The following is a 26,509-nucleotide window of genomic DNA, read 5'->3' as shown; positions in this document are numbered from 1 at the left end:
TGGTATTTCACTTACTCCTGCTGCACAGACACAACTTTGGAGAGAGAAGGATATGAAGAGAGAGGAGTAGGGGGGAGCTCCTCACACCAGGTCAGCTGTAGAGCTTCGTCTGGAGGCGGGGACCATTTTGTACCTGTGTCTGGTTGGGGGGGCTTCCCAGCTATCTCCACTAGCAGCCAGATTCTCCAGGCTTTTTCTCTTCTACCTTGCTTTTCTTTATTGTCTCCCCTTTTCCTTCTTGTCAAGATGTTCTAAAAGCAAAGGAGTCGGCCCTACTCTCATAGAAATCCACCTTCAGTGTTTTCTGTTCCAGTTGTCTCTGGGCAGCAGAAGTTTGGGAGTCAGTAAGGCCATCAGTAGAACAGACACATCACATTTCCTTCACTAGGTGGAATACCTGCTGGGAAAGTTCCACATTCATATGTGTGCAGTTAATTGTAGACCAGTTGTCAGCCCACGTGCGTACATGCAGAGCAGAGAACTCAAATGCACCAGGATTAGGCTTCCTGTGTTATGTATGCAGGTAGATAGCCACTTGTAACTGTCAGAGCCTATGGGGGGAAATCATTCCTGCGTATTCCAAAGCAGGCCGAAGTTGTGTGGGGAAACTTTGAGACATGTTTTCAGAAGGAAAAATCGCTTTCAAAAACTTACATCCTAGGAAACCATTCATCCGGCAGCTGTTAAGTTGGTCTAATGTTTATACTGACCCGAGTACTTTTACTCTATGCATTATGTTAGCTATTCCAGGAAGCCTTGAACCATCAAGATAGGGTTAGTCTTTACAAGTCACATTTTCTCTGAAGTGCCTGTTGGGGACAATCGGCTGTCAGACAAATGCTTCTAAAGCAAGAATTACTGTTTAAATGAATGTGCCTTCGCACACTGCGGAAGCCGAAGCTCCTGCTAATTTAAGAATGCAACTCTCTCGTATTCTCTAAAGAAAGCAAAAAAAGGAGGCTTTCAGGTTTATTTTAAATACATCTTTTTTATATTTACTTAAAGGCGTCTTTTTCATGAGGAAGCAGTGATAAAACTATGGGGAGTGAGTGCTGTTTCATTATACCTTTTATGGCCTCTTAATTTGTTACCATCTATTCACCTTTGTTGATGAAATTTTAATTTTGCCCTTGCTTGAGCATATTGTAAGAATTGTATAAACTGCTTCTCCCTGCGCTGACAAAACGGTCCTTTTAGAGCGAACAATTGGGAGCTCATTTTATTTCTAGAGCACATTTAAAATAACTTATGAATGAGAGTTGTCAGACATGAAATGCTGTATTAATTAAATCTTTTTCCAGTCTTTTTGCTTCTCCGGCTAAACCAACCCTTTAGAAAAATACACGGCCACCTTAATTATAGAGGAGAAGACAAAAAGTATCCTTCACATTCCTCTGCCTGAATAAGAATAAGAACCCAATTCATCTCCATAATAACCCCATTAGCTGCTTAACTCAACAGTGCACATGGGAAAATTTTCAAGCCACAATGTAAAAAGTGTTGATTGGGGGGATCGTTTTCAAGGTTTTGTTCTTCTGATGTTCAAAATGATCATTTTAAGTAAATCCGATATGTCGTAACTAGGAGCTTTAAAGCATTTATGACTTATGACAAAAGTTTTGTGTCCACATCAACTAACGTATCTTTGTCTTTTACTATCCAGCAACAGTACCATTCAAAAATAGATGATTTGATTGACAACGCTGTAAAAGAAATCATTTCACTGCTGGTTTCAAAGGTAATGTATTATTGATTCACCTTTTTAAGTCAGACTCAGAAATCATTTTGCTGAGAATTTTTAGAAAAATCTGTCTCGTGTTTCTAAGTACCTAATCGAAAAATAGTTTTACAAAGAGATGCAAGAAAAGTTCAGATTCCAAGAAGAGTTCTGAACAAAATGTGAACACTCTTTGTCAACAACTTTTGATTTTTTTTTTTATTTACAATTCATCTTGGCTTTTCTTGCAGCTGTTGGCTTTTAAAAATAATTCTGTCTTCCAGTAAGACCTTATTATTTCCCATTTTTGTTCTCTTACTATTTGTCTATCTGTTGGACTGATTCGAGTTGTCACCAGTCTTTGAGTGTAGCCTGTTTGTAGGGATGACAGTGCCGAGGCTCTGGAGCTAGTCCCGGGCAGACCGGGAAGGCTGACAGCCTGAGGTTCTCCTCTCCTGGGCCACTCCCACGGTTTCCAAGCTGATGCTCCATTTATCTCTGACAAAGGCTATGGCCTGTAATTGTATAAGCAGAGATGAAGCATAAGTGAGTATTCCATTGAATGATTAGATGATTTAAAATCCCACTGAGGGGACGCCTCAGCGGCTCAGTGGGTTAAGCGTCTGCCTTCTGCTCAGGTCATGCCCCAGGGTCCTGGGATCGAGTCCCACATCAGGTTCCTTGCTGGGTGGGGAGCCTGCTTCTCACTCTGCACCTCCCCCTGCTCGTGCGCTCCCTCACAAATAAATAAATAAAATCCCACTGAGGGTAACAGACTGCCAGGAGTTGACACTTGAGATCTGGGTCTTGCTGGGGAAAGAGATGGAAAATGGAACTCAACAGGGTGAGGAGTCAGAATGGACATGGTCCAGGGGCATGTTCACGGGAGCAGATGGAGTCCTTGCTCTTGCAAGGCTTGATCAGGGAACCCCAATCAGGCTTCATAAAACAATTGGAAGAACCTACAAAAAGCAAAGGAAAAAATACCCCCAATTTAGTAAGCGAAGGACATGTTGTTTAGAAAAGAAAAAGCAGAGATGTTCAAGAAGCATGAAACGTGTTAAACCTCACTCATCACTTAATGAATGTAGAAAAACCACAATTAATATACTACTTTTTCTAGCAAAGTAACATAGATGTTTTTAAACTAACACTTGGTTTTAGGAGAGGTGAGGTGGGACACTCACACTTCCTGTCTGTGGGAGCGTAAATCATTACAGCCTTCCTAGAGATATTTTGGAAATATATCGAGTACATTAATACCCTTCTACCTAATAAGTATTTTTGCATTTTTTTCCTACTCAGAGAGGTGCACAAAAATATATATACATGATATGGTCACCTGACTTCTAATGAAAAATTGGAAACATTAATCTCTAACATGAAGAGAATGGTAAATTATGGGACATCTGTATTAAGAAACCATGCTTTCAAAGACTCTTAATGGTAAAGGTTTCATAATATAGTATTAAGTGAAAAAAAACTTAATATTTTGGAAATGGAAAGTACAATCTGAATTTGCATTGCAGAGAGAAAAGACGGACTAACCACCAAAATGTTGACAGAGCTTCTCTGGATGGTGGGATTATACTTGATTTTGGAGGCGGCTGGATTCTTCACGGTTTTTTGGGCTGGGTTGGTTGGTTTGGGTATTTTCCAAATTCCTTAGTAGCAAGTCTGGAGATGGAAAATAGCCACTGGAGCCACCCCTCCAGTTCTTGTTCTCTTCACTTCTACCCCCACAAGAATACCTGCGCCTTCACATACAACCCACACTCACCAACAAGTGGAAAGGGAAAGGGTGAGAAGGAAAAGCATCCAGCAGGTGGGGGAGAGGTGAACCCCTGGAGAACAAGGCTCCAGAGGCAGAGCAGGGAGGTTTCCGTCCTCCCAGGAGTCCAGCACCGCAGCTCGCAGCACTGCACAGACAGCCCACTAAAGTGAAATGAAGTTAACTCTGTACCTTCATTGTCTGTGAGTCGTCCAGGGGGGTTTTACCCAGATGGCACCTCCCCATATTCACAGTGTCTCCTCTGCAAGTTGAGAAGGGGGCCTACTGGAAGTCATTAAATTGCATGATAGCATGCAGTTGGTAAAGGGTTAAATAGGCAGCAAGGAAAAGAGAACTAGTTCAGGATTTCTGCTGGTGGGGGAAGGGTTGCAGAGGAACCTGGCAGGGCTGTCTATCATCTCTGCATTCTTTCCTGGCAAAGTAAAAAACTGATTTCTTTTATATCAAATACATCTGTTTTAATGAAAAAATAGTATATTTGAATCAAGTAAAGAAATGGTAGTCTAGAGATCAGTGTTATTCAGTAGGACTTCCTGTGGTATAAAAATATTTACCCAACACCATCCAATACTAGTCACAGGTGGCTATGGACCACTTGAAATGTGGCTAGTGCAACTAAGAACCTGAAATTTTAATTTTACTTAATTTTAGTCAATTTTAACTTAAGTAGCCTAATGTAACTAGCTATTATTATGGAGATGATCAGATCTAGATTAGTCTTTTTCTATGGATCATTTTTCCTGCATTCCAACAGTACTTTTTTAATAATCTTTAATTCTTTAGTTGAAAAGTATAAAACAAACCGACTTCATAGAGTGAACCAACCATCTTCAGTCCCATAGGAGATGACAATAAATGGTGTTTTTTCTTTAATTTTATTAAGCAAAGAAAATAAGTTTCTGTAATCCAATTCTTAAATGTTAGCAAGCCAAAAATTACTGGAGGTCTTGTTAAAATGTAGATTCCATGCCCCACTGTCCAACAATTCTGAATCAGAAGTTTGAGAAGAGGAGCAGGAAGGTACATATTTAACAGGTCACCGTGGTAATTTTGATGTAAGGGTCCATCGAGCCAGACTTTGAGAAGCACTGCTCTGATGAATCTCTATCCAGGCTATTATGTGAAAAATCCTTAAACTTCAGTACAGCATTTTAAAACAAAACAACCCTCTAAGGTAGTGTGTTCTTTTTTTTTTTTTTTTTTTTTTTTTGGTCGTTGTTGAAGAAATGATACCTTAGAAGGGGTTATTTATGAAGGACCAACTGTGAAGCTCTGATGGCATGGGCAGTCTTACCCTAATTCGCAGATACAAACATAATCCTCACAGTAGTCTATTAAATTGACTACACACCTAATTAAGTAAGAGAGTCAGGAACCAAACTTCTGAGCTTCAGATTCGTAATCCAGTGGACATGCTGCTTCTAGAAATCTAGGAAATCAGTGAAACACAAAATACTCTAAAAATTAAAATAGGTAACTTCTACATTTACTGCCTTTACCCTGTCAGATTTCAAGAGTCATGTCCTAGATATTTTTATTTTATCCTACCATATTAATTAACTCAATATGAAGTAGAATAGTGAATTACTTATGTTGTATTCTGAATGTTTCTTCCCATGTTTTAATTATTCTGTGCATCTTGATAAATATATTTGCTCTGTTTGGTTAAGTTAGAAAGAATACTTCCTTCTTTTTACCTCCTCTCTTCAATCCCAGCTCCATATCCTCTTCTTATTCCACACTTCTTCACAAATGACTGGAGAATGAGCCAGGGCTCTCGATCACATGTAGCACTCAACAGTATGTCCCCCAACTGCATGCACATGTCCATGCTGAGAAAAGAGCTTGGCTTTCCAACTCTGTGTCCTTCCTCCACCCAGGACCTAAATGCTAGTATTCCTTGGGTTTCCATCTTTAGTCTTCTTTTGAATTCATTCCACAAATTTCTGTGACTTTCGTACTTCTGATTTTATGTACTAATGATTCCCAACTCTGTGCCCAGGAGGCAGAGAGAAATCATGGTGAAAAGCCCACCTTCAGACCTGAGGAACCTAATGTCTTCATCTAAGAACATTGGGAAGCCATGGAAGGGTTGGGGAGGCAGCGAGTAATGGTGAGGAATTAATCATATCTGCAGTAGAACAAGATTCATCTGATTGCCTGTAGCAAATAGATTACAGAGAGGGTACTGCGGAAACTGTTATGTTGGTCTCTGGTGGACCAACCCAAAGACATTTAAAGAGTGCTCTAGACTGAATGTTTGTGTCCCCCTACCCAAATTCATATGTTGAAACCTAATAATCCCTAAGGTGATGGTATTAGGTTGTGGGGCCTCTGGGAGGTAATTAGGTCATGAGGATGGAGCCCTCCTAAATAGGACTAGTGCCCTTATTTAAAAACAAACCAAACCACGGATCTCCCTAGCTCCTTCTGCCATGTAAAAATGCAGCCAAAACCATCATCTTTGATTGGGGAAGTGGGTTCTTACAGACACCAGATATACCATCATCTTGATTGTGGACTTTCTGCCTCCAGAACTGTGAGAAAAAACTGTGCGTGTTTATGTCACCCAGTCTAGGCTAGTCTGTTACAGCAGCCCCGGGGTTAGTAATGGGGAGAGAAGGGAATTCCTCCGTTGCTCCGAGGTTTATGGCTTGAAGCATGGCATGCATGTCAAACCCATTGACTGGTGCAGGGTACCTGGAAGAGGGACAGATTTTTGAGGGAAAGACCATGATGTCACTATTGGACATGTGGAGACTGAGCTGCCTCTGAGATATCTGAAAGAGGGGAGGCCAAGGAGACAATCAGAGAGTTGAGTCTGGAATTCAGAGGAAGCATATGGAACCAAACTATCAATGGGATTATAAGATTTCAACCATTAGAGATGATTCTGTGTCAGTGGCTGCTGTTCTTAGGCAGATGTTCCAGAACAGGAAACAGTATGGAGAAATGAAAATCAGCCGTAAAGGGGTAAAAAATAAAGGTGCTTCTAGCCAGAAAGGGGCTCAGAAATTTTTACTCGAGGGAAAAAATGATAGCGAAACATTAAATCTTGCCAAGGAAAGGATGCCAAAAGATGCCGTATTTATCACCACCTTATAATAATTAAGTTGACCAATAGTTAAGTGTGGGAGAGTCAGAGCTGAACTCTGTTCCTGTTTCTTCATGTTACCACCTGCACAACTTGGTTTCCTCATCAAAAAAGCATGAGTATTAGATGACAAAAAATATCTATAGCCTTTTGTCAGTCTAAAACAAAAATCCTTACATACATCTCTTTGTAGAAGCCTCTGGGGACCCACATCATTTCTCCCCAGATTCCAGAGTCCCATGGCATGCACAGTGCTAGAGTTGGAACCCTGAGATCCTCTAGCAAGGACTTTACAAGTATTTTTATAATGTTTAGAAGACATATTTAATGTTCTCAAATACATCTTGGGTAGCACCCTAAGGTGTAACATTGATCGGAGCAAAGCTGCTCTGAGCAAAGAGGGGAAGGAGGCCTGGAGCTCTGCCTGTGGGGCCTCATCTCCCAAGGCAGACTCCCAAGGTAAGCCAGAGTTTACCTCGAAGTCCAGTCCCCTGGTTCACAGATGAGGGAACAGAGGCCCCAGGTCACATGGTAGGTAGCTGTGGAGCCAGGATCTGGCCCTTGTGGTCCCTAGGCCTGTCATCTTTCCATCACACTATACAGACTTCAGCAAGAGCAGAGAGGAAAAGAGTGGGAGCTTCACCACCCAGTCTTCTGGTGTCCCCTTTATATCTGGCTTGTACTCACCAGCGCGTGTGTTCCCTCCTTTGGCAATCGTTCCACACAGGCATACACGCCGTGGGACCAGCGTGGGCAGGTAGAGGAGAATGGAATTCATTGTATGTAACATGAGGATGCTGAAGAAAAGCTGAGAGAGCTGTGGGAAAGGACTGATCAGGGGAAATGGTTAACAGAGCAAAGAATGAGAAAGTGACCACTCCCGTGAGGCACTGTGGTTAACGGGGCTCAGTAAATTCTGGGTATGAAGTAAAAGAGCGGAGGGCTCTATTCAACCTACTAAATCCTTGATTATTGCAAAAAGGGATTTAGGAAGGAAGACACGCTACCTCACTGAGTTCATAGGTATAGAGGTAGGTGTAAATATATACAGACACAGATATATTCTTTCTGATAACCTAGAATGTTTCCCCCTAAATTTCTCTTAAGAGTTAGATGGGCAGAGGGTACATCAAACCTGATTACCTAGATTCTATAATTAAAATATCTCATCGACTCATGCTAAGATTAATTTGATTAAATTTACTCATTTGGATCAAGGCTCTATATTCTGAAGACACCTGTTGAAATCCAACTATATGCTTAAAAGGATTATTAAGAGCCATTAGGAGAGAGGCAATACAAAATACGATAGATAACTCTATTTGTGGGACAAGGAAAAAAGGAACAAGGAGAGGAGTGTGGAGAATTTACCAATGTCCGTGCTAGATGTGCCCTTTTGGAAGTTGTCTTAGATACTTTGTGGAACCAGGTATGTTACAAATAAATATTTGCTGTCAGATACTATCCATCCTTGGGCAGGGGCCTTGCTAATCTCTGTATCACGCCAGCTGCGGTATCTGTGCTGCTGAAGTGAGCGCTCAGATATTATGCATCCTTAACACAGATACAGAAAATCTGGAAAGACCTTTGGGAGTCAGATGGAACAAAGGTTCAAAGAAGTGGTTTCACAGCTGGAGAAAAGCGGATGAGGAAGGCACAATTGCATTGTATAATAACATTAACATTCTGATTCAGGGAAGGAAACCTGGTTTTTTCCAGTCCGTGGTACTGTGGTTCCATGTGGATTTTTAACAATACTAGCTAGTCCTGATCTTACCAAATAATAGATATCTCCAGCACCACTAACCCTCTCCCCGCCCCCCAAAAAAAAGAGAAGGAAGGGAAAGAACTTAGTTTTTCATGATCAGTCTTATTTGGATGAATCTCTTTCTGGAGGATGTTATAACTTGCAGTGTAAAAGATGCAAATATCCCTTATTTACTTAGTGAAATGACAGCTGAAAAAGCAGGAGCTGTGTTTTGAACCCACCAATCTATAGCTGGAATCCTCCTAATAACGTTTTGGAATTTGTGGTCTACTTTCCATATATGTGGGAAAATCAATCTTATACCCTGTTAAAATTCAACAGGAAATTGAACCCGCCATGCCTTGTGGCATTCTTCGTGTTTCATTCTACTAGTCATTTCAACGTGCTTTTTATCTTTAATTTCCTTGAGAGCGTGCATAGCGAGGTAAAGTTGGTAATTACCCAGACAGACTTAAGGTGTTAAATATTATTCAAACAAACCCAGTAAATGGCATCTACAATAAAGAGCAGGGAAACAAAGAGATGACAGTGTTTCATTCCAACCCGACACCCTCAGGAGAACAGAGAGCACAAGGCAAACCCCTAAGTATTTATATACTCCCTGAGCTGTACTGAGAAAGTTCACAGGAAGCAGTTAAAGACACAGCAACTAAACCCAGCGTTTAACTGGATTTCTTTGGAATCTTGCTGTTTTGTGCAATTAGCAGCCAGATGGAAAATATATCATTATTAGTCAGTCTTGATTTTAATAGAGTTTGGTTTTTGAGGCCGCTCTTCTGCATGTGCCTCATGGAAATCTCACAAAGACAGCCTTCCTGCAGGAACTGGATGGCTCAGCTGGTCGGTCCCAGGGGGGCAGACGCTGTTCACTGCCATGTAAGCACATGGGGTCCCTGCTGGCTTATGCCTCCCCAGGGGCCATTTGGGGTGGGGAGGAACTCGAGGAGAGGCTCTCTGCTCTTGTTAAAATGGAGGCAAAGAATGTTGTGACACGGACGCCCCAGTCCTCATGTAGGATTTACACAGATACGACCCAGTGCTGCTTGGTACTCTCAAGAGAAGGTGAGCCGGACAGGCTGCCAGCTGCTACAGGGGGGAACCTTTTGCCCGAAAACCATCACCACCAGTTGCTTCCCCAAGTGTCATTTTATCCCCTCCATTTCTGCCATCCTGAAGCTGGCTCAGCCTCTGTGCCACCTGGCAGCTTAATGACATCCTCCAGTTAGAAGTCATGCTTTCCTCCTTAGGTTTCAGTTACAGTTTGCCCACCTTTACTGGCCCTTAACTGTCATGACTAGTAGTATACACGTCTATCTCTCCCAGTAGTTTGTGTGTTCCGGGAAGGAAAGGTCTAAGATATAAATTGTCTATATTTCCTACACTAGGGGCTCAATAATAACAAAATGACATTTACTGAGTACTGATATGTGGGGCACATTACTTATTTAATGCTTACAACTGCGTACCCCTCATGGTAAAGAACATGAGCTTGGGAGCCAGACCACCTATGTTCAGAGCCTCCTTCCCGTGCTGTCAGCCAAACAACCTTGAAACAGATGGGATTTTAACGCAGGTCTTCCGATTTACATCCTCACGCTCTGTCCTACCTCAGTAGGGATCTTTTAATTGAATTAGACCCACTCGCCAATAACCAAACTCATTATTGCTCTTTGCCACCGAACAATCCTAAGGCAACCGCCGTTAACTTGTGACTTAACGTACAGAGGTTCTTAGACCTGTATAATGGATAGTGATTTAGCTAATCATATCAATAATATTAATTCTTTACATTTCTTTAGTATTTTGCTGTTCTCACAGTCCTTTCACATAAATTATCTCAGCCGGTCTTCACTGATCCTTGCGAGAGGGACGTGATGGCTGTCATTTTCCCCCTTCGACTGATGAGTATGCCACAGCTAGAGAAGCTCAAGGCCTGGCCGCTGCCCTGTAGCCAGAGATTGTCAGGGCTGCAGTTGAGCTAAGATCTTCTAAGTCCATCCGCAGGCGTCTTGCCTCTACCTCGCCTTGTCCCTCAGCACCGCTTACCTGTGTACACACGTACTCACTCGAGGGCAATGAGAACCAGGTGCTGTACTACAGCCTTCACTGGCTCAGGTAGTCTGGTAACCATAGCAATTGTCGCTCTCCTCGTGGCAAATGAGATCACCCAGCACACACTGGCTCTCAAGATTTGAGTTAGAAGAGATGAGGCATTTTCCACAGAGGGCCATTAAGTTTGGAATTCCCTTCCCCTGGTCTGACATAGCCCTGGAGCATTGGTCTTCTGGGTCTTTGCAAACCACATCAAGTTGAGTTAGCCAGCTGTGATTGGTAAGAAATCCTAATGGGCAGGAAGAAAGTGCTAAATTGACTTTTAGTTGTGAGCAATTTGTAATTTTGTGTTTTTTGCTGTTTGTATCCCTTAGGATAACTAACGAGCCATACATAATTTTCATTCTTTAAAAATACAATTTTAGTCAGCAGTTTGCCTGATTTTGTTTCTGTGTTCTTACATCATGTCGCACATGATGTGATGGAGAAACCTATAGGGAAGTTTTTGTTTCTTTTGCATAAACTATTTTGCAGTAATTGACCAGCCATAGAGAAAAGATTATCTCCTGTGCACTCTCAGTGAGTTCTCTGGTCACCAGAGACCAATAAGCTGTGTACCTAGAATTACTATCACTTTGTTGAAGAAGCTGCTATGTGAACAAAAACCAGCCTTCGTTAATTTCCCTTTTCGTATTTAAAAAACCTTGTCAGTATTTTCCCTTTGGGAGTATATAATTTGTCAATAGTGCATATAATTTTAGTTCTAAAGAGGAAAGATGCACAGTAGTAAATTCCTACTAATTTCTTTTTCTTATCTTAGTGCCAAGTCTTAATGTTTCCACTCAATGAAATATAATTCCCTACATTTTTAATCATATTATGGCATACATGTCTTCACTTTAGCTTCAGAGAAATATAAAATTGTAGAAATGTAAAACACTTGTGAGACGAATTTTAATTCCATACCACCCACAGTGCACGCGCGTACGTATGTGACACACACACACACGATTTAACTGACAGAAGAACTGACTGGTGCAGTGGTCGGCCTGAGCCCACATAGTAGTCAGTGTGGAATCAGGAGCTTATATTAACCTCAATCTAGTGCTCTCTCCCTGCAGAGTATTTATCTGGTTTAGGTCTCCAACTGCTTTGTAAGCTTCTGAAAGCAGGTTTGATCCTTTATGTCCTCATTAGAACTACTTGGTAAATGCCTGTTAACTAACGTCGGACTTCATTGCAGGGTCACAGGAGCCTCGAGTGCTACACATTACTTCCATTACCTGGTCATTTTGACTCAACCTTTTCTGTAGATAGAAAAAGTTGGGGAATGGTCAAGTGATCTATGACAGGAAGCAATCTGATTACACTTGACCATCATTACTTCTTTTTTTTTAAATTTTATTTTATTATATTATGTTAATCAACATACAGTACATCACCAGATTCCGATGTAAAGTTTGATGCTTCATTAGTTGCATATAACACCCAGTGCACCATGCAATACGTGTCTCCTTACTACCCATCACCAGTCTATCCCATTCCTCCACCCCCTCCCCTCTGAAGTCTTCAGTTTGTTTCTCATAGTCCATAGTCTCTCATGTTTCATTCCCCCTTCTGATTACCCCCCTTTTCTTTATCCCTTTCTTCCCCTACCGATCATCCTAGTTCTTATGTTCCATAGATGAGAGAAATCATATGATAATTGTCTTTCTCTGCTTGACTTATTTCACTTAGCATTATCTCCTCCAGTGCCGTCCATGTTGCAGCAAATGTTGAGAATTCGTTCTTTCTGATAGCTGAGTAATATTCCATTGTATATATGGACCACAGCTTCTTAATCCAGTCATCTGTTGAAGGGCATCTCGGCTCCTTCCATGATTTGGCTATTGTGGACAATGCAGCTATGAACATTGGGGTGCATATGGCCCTTCTCTTTACTACGTCTGTATCTTTGGGGTAAACACCCAGTAGTGCAATGGCTGGGTCATAGGGTAGTTCAATTTTTAACTTTTTAAGGGACCTCCACACTGTTTTCCAGAGTGGCTGTACCAACTTGCATTCCCACCAACAATGTAGGAGGGATCCCCTTTCTCCACATCCTCTCCAACAATTGTTGTTTCTTGCCTTGTCTATCTTTGCCATTCTAACTGGCGTAAGGTGGTATCTCAGTGTGGTTTTGATTTGAATTTCCCTGATGGCTAATGATTTTGAACATTTTTTCATGTGTCTGTTAGCCATTTGTATGTCTTCATTGGAAAAGTGTCTGTTCATATCTTCTGCCCATTTTATGATTTGTTTATTTGTTTCTCGTGTATTGAGTTTGAGAAGTTCTTTGTAGATCTTGGATACCAGTCCTTTATCTGTGGTGTCCTTTGCAAATATATTCTCCCATTCCGTGGGCTGTCTCTTAGTTTTTTTGACTGTTTCCTTGGCTGTGCAGAAGCTCTTTATCCTGATAAAGTCCCATAAGTTCATTTTATCTTTTATTTCTCTTGCCTTTGGAGATGTGTCGTGAAAAAGGTTGCTCTGGCCGATGTCATAGAAGTTGTTGCCTATGTTCTCCTCTAGAATTTTGATGGATTCCTGTCTCACATTGAGGTCTTTCATCCATTTGGAGTTTATTTTTGTGTATGGTGTGAGAGAGTGGTCAAGTTTCATTCTTTTGCATGTAGCTGTCCAATTTTCCCAGCACCATTTATTGAAGAGACTGTCTTTTTTCCACCGGATGTTTTTTCCTGCTTTATCAAAGATTAGTTGCCCAAAGAGCCGAGGGTCCATTTCTGGGTTCTCTATTCTGTTCCATTGGTCGATGTGTCTGTTTTTGTGCCAGTACCATGCTGTCTTTGTGATCACAGCTTTGTAGTACAGCTCGAAATCCGGCATTGTGATGCCCCCAGCTTTGTTTTTCCTTTTCAACAGTTCCTTGGAGATTCGGGGCCTTTTCTGGTTCCATACAAATTTAAGGACTATTTGTTCCAGTTCTTTGAAAAATGTCCTCGGTATTTTGATCGGGATAGCATTGAAAGTGTAGATTGCTCTGGGTAGTATGGACATTTTAACTATGTTAATTCTTCCAATCCATGAGCATGGAATATTTTTCCATCTTTTTATGTCTTCCTCAATATCTTTCAAAAGTGATCTATAGTTTCTAGCATATAGGTCCTTTACGTCTCTGGTTAAGTTAATTCCAAGGTAACGCATGGTTTTTGGTGTTATTGTAAATGGGATGGATTCCCTAATTTCTCTTTCTTCAGTCTCGTTATTCGTGTATAGAAATGCAACTGATTTCTGGGCATTGATTTTGTATCCTGCCACCTTACTGAATTGTTCTATAACTTCTAATAGTTTGGGAGTGGATTCCTTTGGGTTTTCCATATAGAGTATCATGTCATCTGCAAAGAGAGACAGTTTGACTTCTTCTTTGCCGATTTGGATACCTTTGATCCCTTTTTGTCTTCTGATTGCTGTTGCAAGGACTTCTAGTACTATGTTGAATAATAGTGGCGAGAGTGGGCATCCTTGTCGTGTTCCTGATCTTAAGGGAAAGGCTTCCAGCTTTTCCCCATTGAGAATAATGCTTGCAGTAGGCTTTTCATAGATGGCTTTTATGAGATTGAGAAATGTACCCTCTATTCCTACACTCTGAAGGGTTTTAATCAGGAAAGGATGCTGTATTTTGTCAAATGCTTTTTCTGCATCAATTGAGAGGATCATATGGTTCTTGAGTCTTTTCTTGTTGATATGATGTATCACATTGATTGATTTGCGAGTGTTGAACCATGCTTGCATCCCAGGTATGAATCCCACTTGGTCATGATGGATAATCCTTTTAATGTACTGTTGGATTCTATTAGCAAGGATCTTGTTGAGGATTTTGGCATCCATATTCATTAGAGAAATCGGTCTGTAATTCTCCTTTTTGAGGGGGTCTTTGCCTGGTTTGGGGATCAAGGTAATATTAGCCTCATAGAATGAGTTTGGTAGCTTTCCTTCTGTTTCTATTTTTTGAAATAGCTTTAGGAGAATAGGTATTATTTCTTCTTTGAATGTTTGGTAGAATTCCCCAGGAAAACCGTCTGGGCCTGGAGTTTTATTATTTGGAAGGTTGTTTATCACTGACTCAATTTCTTCATAGTTAATTGGCCTATTTAAGAAATCTATTTCTTCCTGTTTCAGTCTTGGTAGTTTATAGGTTTCCAGGAAGGCCTCCATCTCTTCCAGATTGTTTAGTTTTTTGGCATATAGCTGTTGATAAAAGTTTCTAATAATCCTTGCAATTTCAATGGTGCTGGTCGTGACCTCTCCCTTTTCAGTCATAATTTTAATAATCTCAGTCCTTTCTCTTTGTTTTTGGACAAGTTTTGCCAGTGGTCTATCAATTTTATGGATTCTCTCAAAGAACCAGCTTCTAGTCCTGTTGATCTGCTCTACTGTGGTTCTGGTCTCTAATTCATTGATTTCTGCTCTAATCTTGGTCAACTCCTTCCTTGTCAGTGGGTTAGGCCTGTCCCTCTGTTGCTGTTCCAGTTTCTTGAGGTGAGAATATAGAAACTGCATTTTAGATTTTTCTATTCTTTTGAGTGAGGCTTGGATGGCTATGTATTTCCCCCTTAGGACTGCCTTTGCAGTATCCCATAGGTTTTGGACCGTTGTGTATTCATTCTCGTTGGTCTCCATAAATTGTTTAATTTGTTTTTTGATTTCCTGGTTTATCGAGTCATTCTTGAGCAGGATGGTTCTTAGCCTCCAAGTGTTTGAGTTTCTTCCAGGTTTTTCCTTGTGGTTGAGTTCCAATTTCAGAGCGTTGTGGTCTGAGAATATGCAGGGGATAATTTCAATCTTTTGGTATTGGCTGAGACCTGTTTTGTGTCCCAGAGCATGATCTATTCTTGAGAATGTTCCATGGGCATTTGAATAGAATGAGTATTCTTTGGTTCTGGGGTGTAGTGTTCTATATATATCTATGAGGTCCAACTCGTCGAGTATGGCATTCAAAGCCTTTGATTCTTTGCTTAGTTTTTGCCAGGGTGTTCTGTCTATTTCTGATAGTGGGGTGTTGAGGTCCCCTACTATTACTGTGTTCTTATCTATATGTCTCTTTATTTTGGTTAAGAGTTGGCTTGTGTATCTTGCTGCTCCCCTGTTGGGGGCATATATATTAATAATTGTCATATCCACTTGTTGAATACTTCCTTTAAGAATAATATAGTGCCCTTCTGTATCTCTCTCTATGGCCTCTAGTTTAAAATCCAGTCTATCTGATATGAGAATTGCTACTCCAGCTTTCTTTTGAGGTCCATTTGCGTGGAAGATGGTACTCCATCCCCTTACTCTAAGTCTGAATGCATCTTTGGGTTCAAAATGAGTCTCTTGTAGACAGCAAATGGATGGGTCATGTCTTTTTATCCAATCTGCAACCCTGTGGCGTTTTATGGGAGAGTTTAAGCCATTTAGATTGATAGAGATTATTGACAGATATGATTTTAATGATGCCATTTCTCTTTAAAGTCTTTGTATCGGTTGTGACTTGCTGCTCTGTATCACTCTTGGGGCCTTTTTACCTTTATAGAGCCCCCCTTAATATCTCCTGTAGGGCTGGTTTCGTGGTTACGAAATTGGTTAATGATTGGCGATTTTGGAACGTCTTTATTTCTCCATCAATTCTGAATGACAGCTTTGCTGGATAAAGGATCCTTGGCTGCATGTTTTTCTCTGAAAGAGCTTTAAAAATGCCCCCCCAAGCCTTTCTCTCATTCCAGGTCTCTGTAGACAGGTCTGACGTAATCCTGATACCTTTGCCTTGGTACGTGAGAAATTTCTTTGCCCTGGCCGCTTTCAATACTGTATCCTTGGATCTAATATTTGCGAATTGCACTATGACATGCCGTGGCGTAGGTTTGTCCTGGTTGAGCTTGGATGGGGTCCTCTCTGCCTCTTGGACACGAATGCTTGTTTCCCTTGCTAGATTAGGGAAGTTTTCAGCTACAATTTGTTCAAATATCTCTTCTAGACCTCTGTTTTTCTCCACCCCTTCAGGGATGCCGATGATTCTGACATTGGATCGTTTCATAGAGTCAGTAATCTCCCGTAATCTACATTCGTGGGCGTGGATTTTTTTAAGACCAGCTTCTATTTTCGTTTTTTCTTCTACTAACCCATCCTCCAATTCGCTAACGCGTTCCTCTGCCTCGGTGACCCTGGCCGTCAGAGCCTCTAGTTTTGACTGTATTTGGCCCACTGAGTTTTTAATTTCTGTCAGATTCGCTCTCATTTCTGCCCTTAGGGATTCTATATTCTCAGCAACGCTTTCTCTGATGCTTTTTTCAAGTTTACTCATCATCTTGACCATTGTTGCTCTGAATTCCATTTCTGATAATTGGGATACATCCATATGTATTAATTCTGTGGCCGAGGCCANGTTTGGGTAGAGTCTCTGTGTCCCTTGCGAGGGGGGATGGGGATGGGCACCCTGTGAGCCGGTATTTCCGGGCTTTTGTTCTCTGGCGGCTTTCCCTGGCGGTTTGCTATGCCTCTTCTGAGAGAGCAGCAGCGGCTGAAATTCAGCCTCTGTCTCAGAACAGAGGGATCGCGGATCGTTCTCCACTGATGTTCTGGCCACTTTAACTCTGTTTCTGTTGGTGCTGCTCAACCCTGCAGCATCCCGGGCTGTGCGCCCCACACCCGGCGTCCCAGCCCTCACTTCCAGGGCCGGCACGTCTCTGTCCTTTGTGTTTCCAACCCCGCCCGCCGCCAGCCGCCCCGCGCGGGCTCCCGGAGCTCCCCGTCTCAGTCTGGTGTCTCACGGGTGCTGACCGCGAGTCCGCCTGCTCCCCCGTGCAGGTGGCCCTCCAGCCGCCAGCCGCCCCGCGGACGCTCCCGGAGCTCCCGGTCTCAGCCTCGATCCAGTGAGCACACCGGAGCTCCGGAGCTCCGTGAGATGCTTGGTGGTGCACGCTCCCGGCTCACGGACTCAGTCTGCCGTTTCGAGGGTGCGGGTCCGCGGTCCACCCGCTCCCTGGTGCAGGTGGCCCGCCAGCTGCCCTGCGCGCGCGCTCCTGGAGCTCGCATTCTAAGTCTGCTGTCTCGCGGGTGCTGTCCGCGAGTCCGCCTGCTCCCCCGTGCAGGTGGCCCGCCAACCGCCAGCCGTCCCGCGTGCGCTCCCGGAGCTCCCTTCTCAGCCTGCTGTCTCAAGCGTGCGGGTCCGCGGTCTGTCCACTCCCCCTTGCAGGTGGCTACCGCTTCCCGGCGCCCTGACACGGCGGCTCCCTCCCCCTTCTGTTTAGCTTCCGATATCTGTGCGCGGTTTCACGGCTCCCCGCTTCGTACCTCGATACTCAGCGCTGGAGATGTTCATTTGTAGAGATCCAGATGTATCTTCCTGCGTCTCAGGCTGATTCCGTGGATATTCCTGCTGGTCTGGTGCCTATCCAGCTCAACTCAGGGGACCGGCTGAAAAAGGGGTCCCCTACTCCTCCCGCCATCTTAACACTCTCTCGGTCCCATCATTACTTCTAAACATCTCTACTGAAGTTGAAAATTGTTTTAAGGAATAGTCTCAGGAATTTCAAGTTAACTTATCAACAGTTTAAATTATCTCACATGTTCAGTGACCAGGCTGCTGTTACATGTTTACATGTTACTCTTATCTTAAAAAAAACTTTGTGTATCATTTCCAGCAATAGGAAAGGGACCTTAGAACTCATCTTCAAAGTGAAAGAGTAAACATTACAAGTCAGCCCTTTGACTGTCAGTTTATTCATTGTGGATTTTTGTGCTGCAGGAGAAGTTGGTCCAGAAATTGTTCGCCCTGTTACTAATTTGTAATATTCTAAGTACTCACTATAAACAATTACAGTTTGTTTCAGTGTTGGAAGGGGTGTTATCTAAGCTGTCAAGATATGATGAAGGCACTTTCTTTTCATCCATTCTGTCATTCACTGTAAGTATTTGAATGAGTTCTCTTCTGCTGTCTTTTGACTGTTGTCGTAGTACTTATCTAACAGTTAAGAAAATAATTCTCATAATTATCTCTTTTCCACTTAAGGTGAAAGCAGCTGCAAAATATGTTGATGTTCCAGTAAGTATTTTTTATTTGCTTTTAAAAACTGTGTGTGTGTGTGTATAATTCTTTTTTAAATAATTATGGTTTACCACAGGTTTATTTCAGATCTTTAAAGTGAGTGCCATTCCCTCAGGGAGCAGTTTATTTTCCTTAAGCAAGTGCTAACCCTCAGAAGAAGGCTTGACATGATTATTTCAGTGTACTTTTTCCATTTTAACTTGGGAACTCTTACGGAGGTCAAGTCATTATGAGAACATGTCAGCTTAGTTGCAGAGGGTAATTCTAATACTCTAGGACTGGGTAGTGAATGCCTCATACCATTTATAGAAAAATACTCACTGTCTCTTCCCTTTATATGAAAGCTGTAACAGGTTTCTTACAGGAGTTAAAGTGACAATAAAGAAACCAGTTAAAGAATGAGTTTTTTAAATACAAAAGTGTTATAAATCAATATTCACTTATTTTAGCATTTGATGTTTCATACAATTCTTGGGAAATAATTTGTAACCTGTAAATCTGTTCAAAGATTAAGATACCATGAGCTGCAATTAGAAAATTCACCTGATAAATCAACAAGTTAGTGCAGCATTTTTAAATTGATAATCCTAACAAATTACTTTTCGCCTTCATCCTATTAACACATATGTGATCAAGGCCGAATATGTTCTGTTTAATCATATATCTTGGCATATGTATCACATTTCAAAGAATTTGAGCACAATGAAAATAAAACTTACAAATTAAAACTAAATGGAACATAAGTCATCTCAGCTTTTACTTAAGATTGTGCTTGGGTAGCATCACACCCCGATCGTCATTATGAATGTCAGTGGCTTAAGGACAGGCAAGCTCTGTATAGCAGTTGTAGATGGCTCTTATTTTTAAAATGCAGAACCACATATTATACTATGGACTAAATAGTCCCCAGATTTATTGCTGCCGTAATTATTATAAATGGATATTTTTTATCTTCTTTTTCATCATGATAGATGTACTCTTTAATCCCCATCCCCTACTTCCCCCATCCCCCCACCCACCTCGCCTCTGGTAACCATCCACTTGTTCCCTGTAGTTAAGAGTATAAATGGATATTTTAAATGAAAAGGCCATGGACTTTCCTGCCTTTGCATAGGGTTTCTTTGGAACAAGGCTGTTTTATTTCACAAATGATTCCAGAGAAGTCTTAGTATACTCCTTGTATTGTACCTCGAATCAGAAAACCAGCACTGGGCAATAAGCAGAAATAATCACAGGTGTAGGGTCTTGCAAAATGACAGCACAAAAGAGAGAAAGGGAAAATTAAGGAGAGTTAAAATTCCTATCTTAAAAAGAAAGAGACAAATCATCACAGGAACGCATGAAATTCATCGGAATTCCTAACATATTTTATAATATAGCTTTGTTTTTATTTTGAAATACAAGTAGAATGGGACACCTTAAATATTTGTTCTTAGGGCTTTTGAAGTTCTTTTTTTAAGATTTTTTAATCTATTTTTTAGAAAGAAAGGGCACAAATGGGAGGGGCAGAAGGAGAGGGGGAGAGAATCTCAAGCAGCCTCCACACTGCATGGAGGAGCTGGACCGAGGGCTCAGTCTCCTGACCCCTGAGATCGTTACCTGAGCTGAAACCATGAGTTGAATGTTTAACCAGCTGCTCTACCCAGGCGCCCCAGGACATTTGAAGTTCTTAATTTGACCCTGTACGAGATCTGTTAGACCTTATCAAGCTTCAGACTTGAAAGATAGAGAAAGTGGTTCATTCATTCTCCTTCTCAGTGCAAAAACTGCCCCTCCTGATATCCCTCACAAAGATTCGTTCAGGCTCTTTTAATTTTTTCAGTAATTGCAGGCTTACCAAAAGGCGGCAGCCTCCTCTTACCTACAATGACTTGAAGTTCCGTACCTCTGTGAATTCTACCTTGGTTCTAATCCCTCTTCTGCATGATAGCCCTTCAAATATTTGATGATAATTAATCATGCCTCCTCTTCCCAAAGGATGTGGTGGCTATTCAAAGGGATATATTGTCTGAGGAATTCGTACTTTCTATATTAGACATTTTCAATTTCTTCACTGAACTCACTATTTAAGTATTTATTTAAAACTAAGTGCTAGGTCCCAGGCTTACATGATGAAAATATACATTGACTGCCCACAAGCCATTCAGTGTCAAGGATGAGAGAGAGAGAAACAGACACACATTAGAACAGCTACAACCACTGTACCCCAGCTCTTTATCATGCCAGTCACTCATCACTCTCTAGGCGGATTCAGCTTACCATTATTAAATTTTTAAATTTCATTTATATAATTATTAAATCAAGTTGCCCCCCTGCCCCAGCAGAGCACACTAAACCATAGACATGGTCTGGCTGTGGCAGATTACTCAGGGAGGAGTTTCTCCGTCCGATCTGGACATTGCACCTCTATTACCGATGCCTGAATATCAACTTCAACGGCTATAAGTCGCTGTTGACTGTTACTGTTGTTTATGCTAAAACCCCAGCAGATATGCCTCTCTAAAGCAGTCTTTTAAGGAGAACCTCATGAGGAAAAAGAACACTGGCTCATCTTTCACAAAAACTAACTCAAAACTGATCAAAAACCTACCAGTAAAATGCAGACTTCTAGAAGAGAACATAAGAGAAAATATATGTGGTCTTGGGTTCGGTGATGAGGTTTTAGGGACAACACCAAAAACATCCAGGAGAGAAAATTGGACTTAATAATTAACTACTCTGCACTGTCAAGAGAATGAAAAGACAAGCCAGACACACATATTTGGCAAAGAACTTGTATCTAAAATGAACAGAGAACTCTTAATACTCAACAATAAGAAAACAACCCAATTTGAAAAATGGCAAAATATCGGAATTGACACTGTAACAAAGACATACAGCTCTCAAATACATGAAAAGATGCTCAACGTCATTTGTTGTTAGGAAAATGCAAGTTAAAACAATGAGGTACCCCTACACACCCATTAGTGTGGCTGAAATTTTTTAAAAAATGACAATAGCAAGATGTTGACAAGGATAGGGACCGACAAGGACTCACATTCATTGCTGGTGTGAATGTAATACGGTAGAGCTGCTTTGGAAGGCTGGCCGTTTGTTACAAAGCTGAACAGTCTCACCATGCAACCCGCCAATTCCAATTCTGGGTATTTATCCACCTGATGTGAAAATGTACATCCACACCAAAACCTGCACACGAATATTCCTACCGAACTGATTCATAGTCACCCAAATTGGAAGCAACTAAAATATCCTTCGGTAGATGAACGAGACGATTGGAATACTATCCAGAAAAAAAAAAAAGAGGAAAAAGAAATGAGCTAACAGGCCCCCCAAAGATATAAATGAATCCGAAAGGCCTATTGCCAAGGGAAAGAAGCCAGTCTGAGAACAGGCTACACCTCTCACCTACTAGTACAGGCAAAACTATAAAGATTATAAAACAGACTAGTGGTCGCCGTAAGTTCAAGGTCAGTGAAGCATCTAGGTGAAGCCCAGGAAACTTCTAGGAGCAGTGAAGCTATTCTGTGCGACACTGTAATGGTTACATGATACTATGTATTTGTCAAAGCCTGATTTTACAGCAAAGATTGAACCTGAACATGGGCACATTTTTAAAAGATCAATTAGGATATCATGGGATCCCAGGACGGAAAGGAGATTCTGATTTTTTAAATATTGCAAATGTGTGGAATAACCTCCCTGAAAAAGATGGAGGAAAAAGTTCTGATTTGAGTGACAATGAAAATGAGTGGAGTCTGTAATAATAAAGGAGAAAGCAACTGCACGTAAGCATGGTGGTCTAGTTGATAAAGTGCTTTCCCACCGGCTAACAATTCAGAAACCACTAGGCCTATCCCCTGGAAGGGAATGATGAAGTACAGGGACGGTGTTTGGTGAGAGCCAAGTTTCTCACTGTTGGAGTGAGAGGTTGGAGACGAGGAGGCTAGAATGGTCTCTGTGGTAATGGATTGGAGTTGGAGACATTAACGTGAACTTGTCTTGAGCTTAACATAGAGCTGGTTACATGTAGAAATACTTATATATGCATATATTTCCTTGGCTTGTTCACTGAGAGGGCCCAGAAGTAACCATACCCCAGCAGCAGCACCACACCTAGTACCCAGCCCTTAGTGTCTGATCTCCAGGAAAGTGAATCAGGACTCTCTGGAGAAATGGCAGATACTGGGACTGGGGCAGCAAATATACAAGATGACCCTGGAACATCTTATAGAGGCAGAAAGTAAGGAAGTGTTTAAAACACACACACGCACACGCACACACACACACACAACGATAGGGGATATATTAAAGAGACACAGGAGGCATCTGAAAGAGCTCGCAATGGCCTGAGCTAGGATCATTTGAGCAAGGATATAATCCACAATATAAAACAAATGTGCATTAGTCCACACTTACACAAGTAAATGTTTGATTGAGGAAACAAATGGCAAGAAAGATAGCCCTCCCTTACAGAAGACTTCCCAATAATTAGTGTAGATGCTTTGCTTGCAAGGAGACCATGTTGCTCCCCGCAACTTAAGGCTGTGCATAGTGACGTCCTACGAAAGGTATAGTATAAGAAGGAGGGTGGGATGTGGGGGGCAGGGAGGTGATAGATATATCATGGATGAACCTGACAAATAGTACCTCAGCCAATTGACTGAGGTCAACAGCAACAGTGATAAATTATGTTGACAGTATTTCCTCTTAATACTCTGTCTTCCTCCAAAAAACCTTTAAGTCCCAGTCTAATCATGACATGTATTGTTCCTTTGTCCACAGTATTTTTTTCTAGTTCTTCGTCTTCTCATCATCTACTAGGTGACATTTTTGGGCTCTGCTCTCTCTTGCATGGAACAGGAGAGACATTAAGAATTCACGGAATGATAAAATGTCACAGCAGGATGCCTGCAGTTTCTGTAACATACCCATTCTATAGATGACTAAATTATAAGTTGTGTTAGTTATGGGGCATGTAGGGGGGTGGGGGTATGTGAACAGTGCCTATTGAAAATTGTCTTAACGTTAGCACACACATTGCACATATGACCTCTGTGCTAGACGGTGAGGTGACACAGCTAAAGAGAGTGGAGGACATGATAAGGATGACTGACCAAGAACAAGGAGGAAGCACAGGAGAAACTCTCCATTGATTTGCTTCATAGTGCTGATGCCCGAGCCTGGTTGTCTGTCCTGCAAAATGGAGAGGGTTTCTTTTTCTCTTGTCTTCATTAATAATTCTTTCAAATTCTCTCTCTTCTTTATGACACAGCCAAAGATGTCTAATATCCCAACTCCCCAAAGTGTGGCTTGAATTCAGCTCTATACCATACAGACTTGCCGTGGAGTCCAAGATTTAGTTCAAATCCCACCCTCTGCATCCTATTAGCTGTGTGACTCATGGGCTGCCATTTTCCCACCTGTGCACTGAGGATAATGGGTAATTCCTGTGCTGTCTCCCTCACTAGGTTCCTAGGAGTTTCAACAGGCATATTAACATAAAAGTTCATGGTAGAGGTAAAGCACTGTTGAAATAAATGGGATTGTTATTGCTTCTACCTGGAATGATGCTTTCTGTTCTCATACATTCTGCATTTCCCATTCCTTGCTTCAAAAGAAAAATCATTTGCCTTCCACAGAGTGAAAAAAAAACAGATTGTTTTTCATATATTTTTCAAATATTAAGCACCTTGCATATATCAGTAGTGACCTGTATTTTTTCATTTTTTTTCAAGATTTATTTATTTAGGGGATCCTGGTGGCTCAGTTGGTTAAAGTGTCTGCCTTCAGCTCAGGTCATGGCTTGGAATCAAGCCCCACGTCTGGCTTCCTGCCCAGGGGGGAGTCTGTTTCTCCCTCTCCTTCTGCCCTTCTCCCCACACACACCTTCTCTCTCTCTCTCTCTTACTCTTTCTCTCTCTTTCTCTCTCTCTCTCAAATAAATAAATAAAATCTTTAAAAAATATTTTTTAAAGAGATTTAGTTATTTCAGTGAGAGAGAGTGTGCCAGGGGAGAGGGGGAGAAAATGAGGGAGAGAGAAACCCAAGCAGAGTCCGCACTTAGTGCACTCCACGTGGGGGCTAGATCTCACCACCAAAGATCAGACCCCAGCCAAAACCAAGAGTTGAAGGTTTAACTGTGCCACCCAGGTGCCCCATATCAGTGGTGACTTTTAAAGGTATAGTCATGGCACACCTGGCTGGCTAAGTTGTGAGGGCTATATATGACTCGATCTTGGAGTCATGAGCTTGACCCCACACTGGGTGTAGTGATTACTTTTAAAAAAATGTTAGTGCCCATTGGTGATGGTGAACAGTTAAATAAAGATTTTTTTTATTTTAAAATTTATTAAAAATAAAGGTATCATCGGTCAGTTCAGAGACAATGGTATTTTCCCTCCTTCTTTTGCTTCAGATATTGTTTATTTCTTAGATAAGTCCACATGAATACTCAGTGCTCTCTCAGAATGACAGCCAGGCAGAATCAGGGAGTGGAGCACCTGCCCACTGGGACGCAGTCACCTGGAGGGAGAGAGGCACCCCGGGACCAGATTAAAGTCTCGCCATTGTAGGAGCAGAGGAGGTTGCCTATTGCCGTTCCTAGACACGCATTTTGCTTCTGTCATCTTTCTTCCTTTGTTTTTTGTTTCGTTTGTTTTGTTCTGGCTGGCTGGCTGGCTCTTCTCATAGAGGGAAATCCATGGACTGACTGCCTCCAGACTTTGACATTCAAACATCTTCAAGTCTCCTTTAAGCCAAAATCTGACATGTTCGGGACTGAGTAAATCAGTCCCAGTCAATCTGAATTTTAAAAGCTAAATGAAATAATACCTACTGCATTTTAATTTCACGTCTCCAAGTCCTCAGTGTAGTTTCTATGGTTGACATCATAACTGTAGCCAGACAAGGGAGAGGTTAGCGAACTTTGCTATAAACTGAGAGACTGGATACCTTCATCATCATCATCATAATCATTACTCGTGAAAATAAGAGTATAAGGGAATTATGTGCTACACACATGAGCACTTTCCTTGCGTGGTAGTCCTGTATCAGCACCCATTCCTCCAAACTCTGAGATGTTAGTGATCCTTATTACAGATCAGAAGTAGCAAGAGAAATACTAGAAGCTCACAGTGTCAAATGCTCAAGGCATAATAAGATTAAAATTGAGCCTATAAACCTCAGTTCAAAGTCAACCTGCCTCTTTTTCTTGAGTATTTCGGGCTAATGTTTTAAACTATTATTCAGTATCCCTTTTAGTACTCAAAAGAACCTCATTTTTGGAAGGATTTTTTCCCCCAGTGATACAACAAAGTGTTTGTACATATACATGCAAATTCTTAGATTTGTGAATAATAAAATACATCACCGTGTAGAAGAAAGGGTGTGAAGCATCCATGTAAATTTAAGAGTGAAAGCAATATGACTACATAAGGTATAAGAGTATTAGTTACAGAAGATTCTGATATGATATACTCTCATAGCATTATGGTAGGAACCTGCTTCTTATTAATTGTACTCACAGGGGCAGACAGAAAACCCGTAGCCAGAGGAAGAACGCTGGAGTAGTGGAACTCTCCCTCTTAGAAATGTAGGACTGAAGGAAACGTGCATACTTAAAACATACATGTTCCACGTCTAAAAGATGTTTTCAAGTGGATGTGGGCACCGTTGTCTTAAATTCAGAATTTTCTGCTTTCCAATTTGGAGTCAAAATATATAATAGTGTTAACAGAATTTTGAATATAGCTGAATTAACAAAGAGGAAGGTGACTGGCCACTTCACTGCTTGAAATAATAGTTTGGAGGGTTTGTTTTTTTAGAACAATGAGGGTTTTTTTCATTGTTTTTAAGTTCAATAAACTATTATTAGGAAATTTTGAAAACTTTATATCCTTGTGACATTTTCATGGTTCACATTCCCCCCCCACCCCACTGCCAGGCTTTTGTGAATTATTCCTCTTCCTGGGCTTCTGTAATATTTAAGATGGTATAAATCTAGT

At 41.4% G+C, this 26,509-nt stretch overlaps 1 protein-coding gene across 8 annotated transcripts in view; it reads left to right on the top strand.

Moving 5' to 3' along the window:
- Window positions 1–26,509, top strand: part of CADPS2 (calcium dependent secretion activator 2) — a 544,075-nt gene that overhangs the window by 487,409 nt on the left and 30,157 nt on the right. For all 8 annotated transcript variants that reach the window (XM_034671263.1, XM_034671268.1, XM_019799438.2 and 5 more), the window contains 3 exons: window positions 1,664–1,738; window positions 18,282–18,365; window positions 18,471–18,503. In XM_034671263.1, coding sequence (XP_034527154.1) covers window positions 1,664–1,738; window positions 18,282–18,365; window positions 18,471–18,503 — 192 coding nt within the window. The remainder of the gene's footprint in view (window positions 1–1,663; window positions 1,739–18,281; window positions 18,366–18,470; window positions 18,504–26,509) is intronic.

This window comes from Ailuropoda melanoleuca, chromosome 1, assembly GCF_002007445.2.
Source record: "Ailuropoda melanoleuca isolate Jingjing chromosome 1, ASM200744v2, whole genome shotgun sequence".
NCBI lineage: Eukaryota > Metazoa > Chordata > Mammalia > Carnivora > Ursidae > Ailuropoda > Ailuropoda melanoleuca.
Note: the sequence above shows the minus strand (reverse complement) of the source record. Positions and strands in the feature narration are given on the sequence as shown.